This window comes from Pelophylax lessonae (assembly GCF_965119305.1).
Source record: "Pelophylax lessonae genome assembly, chromosome: 7".
NCBI lineage: Eukaryota > Metazoa > Chordata > Amphibia > Anura > Ranidae > Pelophylax > Pelophylax lessonae.
The window spans coordinates 235201842-235214266 of NC_138774.1; the positions used below are offsets into that span (position 1 = coordinate 235201842).

At 42.7% G+C, this 12425-nt stretch overlaps 1 protein-coding gene across 1 annotated transcript in view; it reads right to left on the reverse strand.

Annotated features, from left to right (window-relative positions):
- The window catches only part of LOC309561001 (ras-related protein Rab-7a-like), a 112113-nt gene that overhangs the window by 27180 nt on the left and 72508 nt on the right, over positions 1-12425 (reverse strand). Inside the window, exons 5-6 of the mRNA XM_082264709.1 lie at positions 7258-7383; positions 3987-4081 (exon numbers count right to left, since the gene is read on the reverse strand). Coding sequence (XP_082120835.1) covers positions 3992-4081; positions 7258-7383 — 216 coding nt within the window. The 3' untranslated portion in view covers positions 3987-3991. The remainder of the gene's footprint in view (positions 1-3986; positions 4082-7257; positions 7384-12425) is intronic.

The window sequence follows — 12425 nt, forward strand, 5'->3', positions numbered from 1 at the left end:
AGGGACACAGGCACATCGAGATCGCGCCGCAGCGCGTGCCCGCGGCGGCGCGATCTCGCTCCTTCTGAAGGACGCTCCGGAACGTCCGATCAGAAGGACGAGACTCCCACCCGGCCGTATATGTACAGTGGCCAGGTGGGAGGTGGTTAAAGATGGCTGCCGTATATCCAATTGACCATGTGGTTGGGGGGGGGGGGTGCATGTGTAGATGGCCTCAGTCACAAAATGACCTGTGAGTGGTCAAGAGGAATGGTTACATCCTGTGGGCGGTCTCTGGTATACAGGACTATAACAATAATAATAACAGAGTCCATAGCATCAGGAATAGGCTGTTTTTTGGTCTGTGGAAAGACCAAGCATGCAGCCAGGATTTCCTATTGTCCTGTTCCTCCAGCTATCCAGTGTAAGCTGTTGACATTTAACTACCAGAGCTAAGTATTTGATATTTTGGGAATAGGAGTGTATGTTTAAGTTGTGGTATTTTGTGTAATGTTAATGGTAAATTTTATGTGTAAGAAGTTTTATGTATTTTGATGTCCAGTAAAGTTTTGTTTTATGCTTTTTATCAAAACTGCTCTTGGTGTGTCCATTTTAAATATTCACTAGATATTTCAGTGGCTGTCCAGTATACCTACATTATAAATGTTGTTGTTCCCACATTTGATACAGGTACCATTAATTTGATAAAAAGGTGCATATGGAATACACACAAGCGGCGCTATACCTCAAACAATCACTAAGAATGAGTAACACAAACCTGTCATATATAGGTCTCTATAGGGAGAGTCCAGAGCGGAATAGACTTACAGGCTTTAACAATTAAGCTATCTGGTAAGCGTATATACTGTACTCGAGTGTCTCACAAGTGGTGAGGTGGAGGTGCACACCGAGCAGCGCTACACCTGGAATACTGCATAGCATACCCACATGAAATATTGTTGGTGATGGACTTTCTGTTTCACGGACTCTGACTTATATATATATATATATATATATATATATATATATATTTTATATACATTTTATATTTTACTACACATTTATTCATTTTCCTTTACAAGAGACCTATATATGACAGGTTTGTGTTACTCATTCTTAGTGATTGATTGTTTGAGGTATAGCGCCGCTTGTGCGTATTCCATATGCACCTTTTTATCATGTTTTGCTTTATTTATTTATTTGTTGTGCATGAGCACATTTGTTGACAAGTACAGAGCGATGGGTGATTGAGCTTCGAGTTTCTTGGTGCTTGGTCCTTCCATTTTTAGGTACCATTAATTGTTAATGGCATACCAAACACAGCAAGAAATACATGTAGTTCTGCAGGAGTTCAAATATACAAAGTTCAAAAAGATACTTGAAGTTCTTTGAAGTTGTCACATGTAGGGTAAGCCCATTAAAATAAATGGGCTGCCCTATGTGTGACAACACGCTACACCAATGCATACTGGGGCTTAGACTGAATCCTGGTTTAAAAGTATATTTTTAAACCAAGAACAAAAAGATTCACTAACAGTATTGGCTTGCCAGTCCTTATATGGTAATTGCTATATTTCTCTTTCATTTATTGAAGGACACAGCCATATTTCATGACTGGTGTGTTTTTTTTAGTTGCCGCCTACAGGAGCAGGACGCTAGTTGCAACTAAACTAAAAAGCACACCCAGAGGGTGGCCCTCTGGAGGTGGCCAAACTCCTCATCTGCAGCAAGAAGTTCAGTCATTTCCTAGCGTCTGAGGAGATAGGACATGGAGCTTTCCATCTAGCGTTGCGCTGATACCGGTAACCTACTACTAAGCATTTACTTAGTGCTGGCTCACCCCCCAGCCAAGAAGATGTCCTTCATGAAGAGACGAGGCTGCCCAAATCGTAAGTACCAACTGCCCCTCCCTACCCAGCTCCAATCAATACAGAGGGCTCTGATCCAGACTCCCTCTGACTATTTTAGGCTGTCCAGGGTCCCCTCTAACACAGTCCTCTGCCCCTGTACTCCTCCTCTGACCCTGTGCAGGAGCCCTCTTCTCTTCCTGTACCCCTCACTGATCTACGGTAATAATTTTTCATTAGTCTAAAAAAAACTGTCACGTGACACTAAAAATAGGTATCAGTAATTGGTATCGACTAGTACTTGAGAAAAAGAAGTATCGATCGATACATGTACTCCGTCTTAAAAAACTGGTATTGGTGCATCCCTGTTTCTAGCTGCTATATTTTTTTGCTGATTTTTCCAGTTTTCCTTAAAGTTTTTAGTTCCAGTTGATTTATATAAATACTAGCTTCCTTATGTGTGTAGCTGTTTGCTCCAAAGTCCGCTTTAACCCAATCTGCCTACAAAATATACTGTAGATTTTCTAGCATGGGGCCCCAAGCTGAGGAAACCAGAATCTACATTTTATTTTGGAACTAGGAACCTGCTTTCACAAACAGTACTGATCTCACACTAATGGGAACCATGCTAACTGACAGCCAATCATGGTGATCACATTAGTTAGCTAATAAAACAAGCTGTCGAATTAACTTTCAGTGTCTTGCACAGTGGCCGCTGACACTGGCAGGCTGCAGCTGTTAGGCCTCATGCACACAGGCTCATCAAAATGAGCAACGTTTTTTTCTGCCAGAAAAAAATACAAATACAATGAATGAGTATTAAGGTTGCCACATCATCCCCTTTAAATCCAAACACATATTAATTACACAGGTTCTGAGGCTAATTTAAAGGGGCTGTGAACCCTTGTTTTTTTTTAACAAAAATAACATACATGTCTATACTTACTTGCTTTGTGCAATCGTTTTGCCCTGAGCAGCCCTGATCCTCTTCCAGGGAGCCCCACCGGGGCCCTCCTCTTCATCGGGTGTCCCCACCGAAAGCTCGCTCCTGAGTCCCGCTGCTGCATCCATTGACAGAGACACTCGGCTCCGCCCCCTACTTCCATGTCACTGTATTTGATTAACAGCAGCGGGAGCCAATGACTCTTGCTGCTATCAATCTGTCCAAAGAGGAGAGAGACAGCCACTGGAGTCGCTGCGCTCATGCACATCGCTGGATCAGACCGGGCTCAGGTAAGAAAAAAAATGAGGGGGGTTTGGGGGGAGCTGCAGCACAGATGGTTTTTCACTTTAATGCATAGAATGCATTAAGGAGAAAAACCTTGAGTCTTTACAATCACTTTAATGCAGATAATGCACTTAGTGAGTTTATTTACCACCTTAGCCAGCCACAGAATGTGCGTAATTAATGTGTGTTCGGCTTTAAAGGGATGAGGTGAATGTATGTACGAGCATTTATGTGCGTATAGGGTTTGAGCGTAAATGCATTCTACTGGCCAGAAGATTAATTTATTCTGCCCATTGGAATATATTTACATGCATATGCATGCACATTTTTCTGTTCAAAAGCACCTCTAAGCACGCTCCTTTGGGGTTTTTTCTTTTCGGTCTGTAAATGCTCTTCTTCAAATACTGTACTCCTGTAAATGCCTGCGTATGCATGGCCACATAGGCGAATATAGAGATGTTTTTACAGTTTATGCCTGTATAAGCTGTGTTTTTAAGCTCCATGAGGTCTTAAAGTTAAATATACTTAAAAAAAATAAATCCGTTTTGAAATTGCATATTTTAAACATTTTTGTCAGCTTATACTAAAAAACGCAGCTATGTAAAATGTATACTAAATAAGACAAGACTGTTTTTTTATTGCTAAGACTTTGTTGCAGTCCAGATAACATTGTAGGAGTTATTTAAGCAGAAATTCCAAAAAATTCTGAAACCTTTTCACAGCTGCATAATGATATTACATGAATCTCATTTTCTCAGATTAAAGGATAAGGTCTGTATTGTCCATACAAAAGAAAAATATATATATATAATTTTACACATATTTATCAAGGTTCTGGACTTGAATCCATGAATTCCATGTAAGTTAGGCATTGTCATAGGTTTTGATAATTGGAAAAAGCACCTTCACGTTTGAGGTAAGGGGATTCTTCATATAATTAACAGTTACATTTTTTTTTGTGTGGATTTTCTGCCTTTTCTAACAAATTCACAGATTCTTCATTTGCCTTTTTGCCAGGTACTTCCTGCTGTTAAGAAAAAGAACAACTGGTAAAAGAAATGCAGTTATAGACCACAAATGTTTTGTAATTACCCTGTCCTTCCCCAGTGGGACTCGTTTGTCAAAAGTTGAAGGTCCATGGCACAACTGATCTGTTTTTCAGAAAGTCCTTTCATTTTGGGGGCATTCACACCAGCGAATGCACCCTGCCTTCCGACTAGATGTGAGAACCTCAGCAGGAGTTTCCATGAGTAGCTGTGGGAGGCAGTCCCTTTATTATTGTTATACAGGATTTATATAACAGTTTTTTCTGCTCTTTACAACATAAGGGCAGAAAATACAATTACAATACAGTAGGAATCAGAGGGCCCTGCTCGTTAGAGCTCACAATCTAAGAGGGAGGGTCAAGAGAAACAAAAGGTATCTGTGGGGGATGGGCTGATAGAGAAAATAAATGTACAGTTGTTAGGTCTGGGCAGGATAGGCCTCTCTGAAGAGATACGTTTTCAGGAATCGTCTAAAAGTGGACAGAGTAGGAGGTAGTCAGACAGATTGGGGTGGGAAGTTCCAGAGAATGGGAGAGGCTCTGGAGAAGTCCTGGATGCATAGGAGGAGGTGACACAGTAGCTAGAGAGCAGGAGGTCTGGGAGGAATGAACAGAACAATTTGGTTGGTATTTTGAGACTAGGTTAGTGATGTAGCTTGGGGCACAGTTGTGGATGGCTTCGTAAGTTGTTAGTACCTTGAATTTAATTTGTTGGGGGAGCGGAAGCTAGTGTAGGGATTGGTGGAGAGAGGTGGAGAACACTAAGGGGTTGGTAAGGTCGAGGAGTCTGGCGGCAGCATTCATGACGGACTGAAGGGGGGGTATAGCCTATGTAAGGATAAGCCAATGAGGAGGGAGTTGCAGTAGTTGAGGTGAGAGATGACCAAGGAGTGAATTAGAAGCTTTGTGGTGCCATTCGTTAGGAAGGGGGAATTGAAAGCAATGGGAGGCTGATCACAGCCACTTGCATGTAATCTCTCATGCAGCGATCACTCGCATGTGACTGTTGCATGAACGATTACAAGCTGCCGCGATTAGCTGCAGTAGCTGGCAGCATCCCATTGCTTTCAATGGGGCTGCCTCCAGCTGCTAATCATGGGAACCCCGGCTGGGATTCTCACATCAAAATTGGAGGCAGGGTACATTTGCAGGTATGAATTCACCCTAAATGAAAGACCTTTTTGTAGGTTCAGAAGCAGATCTCAGAACACCTTGGACTTTTGACAAAATGAGTTCTTCTGAGACAACATAGACAATTTATACACATGGCTCTAGAGTTGTGCATATAATTGTGTCTTTGGCTCAGTTAAGGTTCTAGTGCTGGTTAAAAGGAAATGAGAAAATCTAGGTGCTATGGGAATAATTATTCTTTTATGAAAGCCCCATGTTTTCATTACTGTCACTGATTACCTGCCAAGGCCTATTCAAATTCTTAGATGATGTGTTTGGCACAAGGTTTCCTTTATATCATTCCTTGGGCCAGCACAACACATGCCCCAGTTCTAGGTTAGTGCCCTGAAAAGGTATTCTGTCTCTCTTCAGCTTGTTGCCAATTCAAGATTGAATCACTCTGCTGGCGATTGTCCTCTAGCTGGTAGAGTAAAAATCAGCCCCCACCCCCAGCCACCCCAAGGAGATTCACTGCCTTGAAAAATCATTATAGGCTCCCAAGCCTTAGAGATTCACTGCAGACTTTTCATCAACCCGACTCAAAATTGGCCATACACAAAGATTTCTCTCATTCAACCCAGCAGGCTGACAGCGAGAAATCCATAGATTCCCCTATCCATGCTAAACAGTATGGATAGACAAATCTCTCGCTGTCTATTTTTTTTTTTTTTGACAGAGGTCACCTGTGGCTGTCCTCATACGCAAACCTGACTGCAACTGATTGGATGCAGTCATTCAGTTGACATTTTTGTGCCTGGCTCCTTCAATTTCTCAATCGAAGTTCATAAGCCAGGCGGTTCCTGATCCACAGGAATTGGTCAAAATGCAAACAGTGTATAGGCAATTTGAGTAAGCATTTTTTTAGGTGGTGTTTCAACTGTGTCCCTGTGGGAGGGTTAAGGATCTGACCAATTGTCTGCTGTTGAAGATTATGTGTCCTTGCATAGGTTGCCTAAGGGCTAACCACATCAGTGCATTGCGGTAAAGCATTTATACAGCAGTCAATGAACAGTATAAATGCCTAAGAAGTCTTGCATTCCCAAGCTTCTGAGGCTAACTAAAGCCTAGTACACACGGGCTGAATGTCAGGCAGCATTGGCTCAGTTCAATAGAAACCGGCTGACATTCAGCCCGTGTATACTACAGCCTGTCCAACAGGAGCCGGCCTTTGTCAAAAGAGCATGACCGAAAACAGGTCTACTGATCGTCTCCCAATCAGTGCTATCAGCTAATGGCTGACAGCGTTGACCAGAGTGTTTTGGCGGGGGGGGGGGGGGCATCCCCCTATCAGAACACAATAAGGGAGATTGCTGTACTCACATCAGATTATTCAAACAGAGGCTCCGACCTGAGTGGTCAGTTTTTTTTCATTCAGCCCGCTGGGTTGAATGAAAGAAAACTATTAGTGTGTACAAGGCTTTATTATTGAATGGCAGGAATCAGCTGGGGGACTTGTTGACACAGGCAGAATTTTAGCATACGCCAATGCAAGGGCCTTGTTTGCCTGCACAGGAATGTACAGGTGCGTGTGTAACCCCGTGCAGGCAGTCCTATTCAGGACAACTGGGAGGCAGCAGTTGCACAGACAGATGTCTGACTGGGAGAAACAGCTGTGTCCGCACAACCGCTGCATTCCAATTGACCTGATTGGGACTGCCTGCATGGGGTTGCACACATGGGCATCCCCGTATAGGTAAAATAGGCTCTTACATAGATGTACGCTTGAGTTACGCGCCTGTGAACGAGGCCTAAAAGTGATGTTGAAGATGCCTTCTTTCTTCAACTTCTCGCCACCTAATCCCCTCACTGCTGTTTGTACTTTGCGACATTTCCTGTGTTGTATGGAAATAGCCAATTTATGCCTCAAGGCTTTCAATCAATGATTTAGGATGAACAAGATATTAGATTTTTGTTAGCGGTATCACAAAGGGTATCACTTACCCTTTAAATTGTAATAAAGATCAATAGATTTTCACAAATATACATACATGCTTAAGCGCTAGTCTGATGGCTTGTACAAATGCTTCCTCTACATTCACTGCTTCCTTTGCACTTGTTTCAAAGTATTCTGCATTACATGACTTGCACCACTCCTGTGCCTGACGAGGAGAAACCTGTAATAAAATACAGGCTAGTGAGGTGGTTGTTCTAAAAATGCATTTTTTATCAAACTATATGCTTACTATAAGTTTACACCCTCTTAAAGTTGATTTAGTATGGACTTCAACCATATAGCTGATTACCGAGATGCCAAAGATTATACATTCTGTTCAGGTATTTTTTTTTTTTTTTTGTTCAATACATATTTTTATTAAAAGGTTTACAAAAATTACAATACAGCTTGGCTCAGCATCCTAATAATAGAAAACATGGCTGTTCATTCAAATTTAAATAGAAAACAAAAAAGGAATCATAATAAATGTACAAATGCGTGACAGAAAATACAATACAAGCCCATATCCATACAACCCAGGAGTCACAATTGTTAAGTCAAAGAAATAATTCAATCAAAATATACCTGTTATGTGCTTAGACCTTTGAGGCTGGGTTCACACTGCTGTGATGCTGTGATTTTTATTTTTAATATTTTTTACAGTTTTAATTTAATAATTTTTTTTACTATATATTATTTTTTTACAGTTTTTTTTTTTTTTTTTAAGAGCCCCGTTGGGGGTCTTTGGTAAAATATAAGGGGTCCAAACAGACCCATGATGTCTCACTTTTTAGACCGAGAAAAGAGGACAGAGCTTCCCCAGTACCTTTCTCTGGGAAGTGAATGAATGGGAAGTGCTGTGTGTTGAGTGGCTTCCTATTCATTCACATAGTAAAACACAGTTCAGTTAAAGCAGAGTTCCAGCCTATTTTGCAACTTTAGTGATTCCTGGAGTGCTCACTATGCTGATCAACAATTGGCCATTTTTTTCAGGGGTCCCTACCTTATTTTCTGGGCATTTTTGATTGTACTTCCTCCTTCTCCCCCCTCTGTGGCCACGGCCACCAACATCACTTCCGCCTTTGCATTGCATCCTGGGAGCTGTTTGTCATCACTCCCAGGAGGCTGGAATCAGGAAGAACTCCCAGAACACTCCCTGGAATCAGGAAGGAGGACACAGCAGATTACACTGCGGCTTCAGATGCCCACGTCTAAGATGGCTGCACCCAGACAGTGTTTTTAAAAGTAAGATTTTGACTAAAATCCAATACTGTACAACTTGTAAGTATGAGAATAGAGGTTCTGTAAAGGGCGATGGATTAGTATTATAGGGGTATTTTTAGTTAAAAAAGGTATTTGAGGCCGGAACTCCGCTTTAAGAAGGAGCACAGGAGTGATCGGTAAAGATCAATCACTGTGTTCATTCAGAAAAGGAAGGGGCTGGTGAATGAAATATTTACTGGCCCCTTCCCCTGTTGTTCATCCTGAAACATCCTCTGCAGCAGCCGGCAGGAGAAGAAGGGAGCTGGCAGCACTGGAGGGGGGGGGGGGGGAGGAGAAAGGGGGCGTCGATGCAAAGGGTGCATTGACACTTGTGACAGACAACTTAACAATGGCTCTAACTCTTTTCCACTCTAATGAATTAAAAAGCTTTGGCTGGATTTCAGCTTTAAACCCTTTAGGACTGCCCAATGTATACGTGCATTAACAAAGGGTGGGCATTAACGCTCACACACCGCACATATGCATCGCTGGGCTGCATTCTCTCAGCACACAGCTCTTGTTGCAGGCTACAGATTAGTGGCCAGCAGGACCAGCAGTCACATGATCACTGATCCTTCCGACCCCACCGGGCATTCCAAACTATTTAAAGGGATGCTGGGGTGGGCAGAAAGGGTTAAAGCAGAGCTAATTATAGCCAGAGGGTAGTGCTAAATGTTAAAGGGGCAGTGTGAAGCTGCTCTAAGTCCGGCCATACACGGTTCGAATCTCAGCCGGTTCATCAGGAACCAGCCAAGATTTGAACCGTTAATGGCCAAGCTGAATGTACCAAGTGGATTGATTAACTTGGGTACAACTAGCCTGCTGGATTCTCTTACAATTATAATCACTGGTCTTCTCCCAGCGGAAATGGTTTTGCCAGCAGCAGACAATTGCTCGGCAGGAGGAATTCTGTGTTGATGGGGGAACATAATCGTACAAATTTCATTCCTGCAACCCATGGCTGTAGGAAAGAAATGTATGGGCTGCCTAAGACACAAGTACAACTAGGCATGATCTGCAATAGGAATTTCATTTTTAGTGAGATACTTTCTAAGGGTTAATTACTTCTAAAGGGATGCAGGTTTGCTCTTAGTACACCAAAACGGGCAGCAGGTAATTATAACGAGTGCAGACCCTAACATCCAGGAATTAATGAAGAACACAGTGAGACAACAGCTTGCTAAAAAAGGTAGGAATCTTCTACGTTTGTTAAAATTTTTGCAATATATCTACCTAAAGGGGATTGCTGTTTTTTCCTCAACAAAATTATACACAAACTTAACCTCTAGCCCAACTATAAAAATTAAGACTTCAGAGCCGATTGGCGATTTGGAGGAATAGGATACACTTGAAGTCATATAAGGAATGGGTGCATATGTAAAACTCGTGTGTTTTTGCAGCCAGCATACCAGCTCCCATAGCTCCAAACTGTCCCTGATTTTGAGTGAATGTCCCCGGTTTGGAACAAAGTCCCTCTTTCCTGCTATTTGTGCCTTATTTTGGTTTGATCTATATAGTTGTATATAAAATGCACTATTTATCGTTAAAAAGTGTTTCCCTGTGCTAAACCTTTGTCCAGGTTCTACAGTTTAGGATTAGGAATATTCAAAAGCCAATATAAAAAGGAATAGTAGTAATTAAAAAAAAAAAAAAAAAAAGAAAGCACTTGTGGGTTTAACTAGTCATTTTTTTGTAGAATTCCCCTTTGAGGGAATGTGGCAGGGGGTGTGTTCTATGCCTACATACTTTTACTAATAGTTGTCCCTTGTTTCTATTGAAAAAGTAGGCAGGTATGCCTGCTGCTAAATGTATTGCACTCAGTGCTTTAAAGCGGTTGTAAACCCTATAAAAAAAAAAATTAAAAAAAAAAAACCTGCAAGACAAAGGCATAATCAGCTAGTATGCATCGCATAATAGCCCATTATGTGTAACTTACCTTAAAACGAAGCCCCGACACGGACCCCCGGACATCGCTGCGGACGCTGCCATGATCCCTCGCAGTCTCTTCCGGGTTCGGTGGCTCCGGCGCGCTGATTGGCCGGAAGAGACGGCTCCGGCGCGATGATTGGCCGGAGCCGCGATGACGTCACTCCCGTGCATGCGCGCGGGAGTGATTTTTCCAGCAAACTAATTGAAGGTCCCCCCCCGGACCTTCAGAGCGCATGCGCCGCTCGCGCGAGCGGCTGCATGCATTGTAAATATCTCCTAAACCATGCCGGTTTAGGAGATATTATTTGTACCTACAGGTAAGCCTTATTATAGGCTTACCTGTAGGTAAAAGTGTCAAAAAGCGGGATACTACTGCTTTAAGTGGGCCGGTATGCACTGGTACTCAGTACCGCCACTTCCAAATATAGCTCTTGAGCATATACGCTCATTTTGGACATCTGCGGCCTCAATTGTCCCCCCCCCCCCCCAAGAATATTTCCCACTCCAGAGCCAGATCAATCACCACCAGTGAGTCCCCCTGCTCCGGAGTCCTAGCCCAGGCCAGGGGGGGGGGGGGACAAAATTTATAGGCTTTAATAGAGTACCGGCACCTCTTTTGGGCCACTTAAAGCACTGATTGCACTGTATTTTAGATGCATAGTGGTGGTAGGCCAAGGATTGTGCAAAGCCATTATAAATACAGATGTCAAATACTTTCATTTGCTTTTTTTAATACATTTGTGATGAATGCATAAGCAGATAAAATCTTTACATTTTTATTAGGTTGAGCTTAAAAAAGTAAGTCCATCTTTCTGATAGTATTTAGGGTGTAACATGAAACATAGTCAGTATCTGCAGCCTCGACCCCTAAACTGCCAGCTCCTTTTAGAGAATCTGTGAATTAAAAAACTTCAAGTCCCATCTTCCACAGCAGAAGAGAGACTCATAGTTCACAATGGAGCACAAGTGTGTGCCCCATAACTGTAGTTCCATATCTTGGTACAGAACTGCAGAAGTAGTCAGCAGAGGCCTGAGCACTGCACCAATAATCCCGATTGCAATGCAGAAAAATGCAGATTTTTAGTTCATTCCAATCTAAAGTCCTCTTTGTAACTGAAAGCCCATGTGGGGAGATGGGCACAAAGCTGTACTGGAACCTGACATTGCAGGATCCAGTAAATAAAAAAAATACATTATATTGTCAAAAGTATTGGGACGCCTGACTTTACATGCACATGAATTTTAATAGCATCCCAGTCTTAAGGCCCGTACACACGTACCGATCGTCGGCATACAAACGTCGGTGGACGAAGGATCTGCCGATTGTACGCGTGTTAGTATGGTGCCTCCGACAGATGTCTGCGCACAATCCGCGGACAAAAGTCTTTCGTGCAAACATGAAAATATTTGTATGCCGACACCAGAACGGACGATTGTTCGCCTGTCAGTACACAATTCGGCCGACAGACCGCAGATTTGCAAGACTGGGCATGCTCAGAAAATAGAAAACACAGGGAAAGTTAACCATTACATGACATCACTTCTGCAGTCGGCGGACAAAATTCTTGTGCTGTCCTTGTGCTGTCTTTGCACTTTTCAGCAGACACCGACATCCCGGGGAGAAAAGAGGAACATTTGTATGCCGACCATCGGTACGTGTGTACGGGCCTTTAGTCCGTAAGGTTCAATATTGAGTTGGCCCACCCTTTGCAGCTATAACAGCTTCAACTCTTCTGGGAAGGCTGTCCACAAGGTTTAGGAGTGTGTCTATGGTAATGTTTGACCATTCTTCCAGAAGCGCATTTGTGAGGCCAGGCACTGATTTTAGATGAGAAAGCCTGGCTCCCAATCTCCACTCTAATTCATCCTTAAGGTGTTCTATTGGGTTAGGGTTAGGACTCTGCGCAGGCCAGTCAAGTTCCTCCACTCCAAACTCACCCTTTTATGTCTTTATGGACCTTGCTATGTGCACTGGAACTCTTAAGGCGTCAGCATACCAAGACATTTTAGACAATTTCATGGTCCCAACTT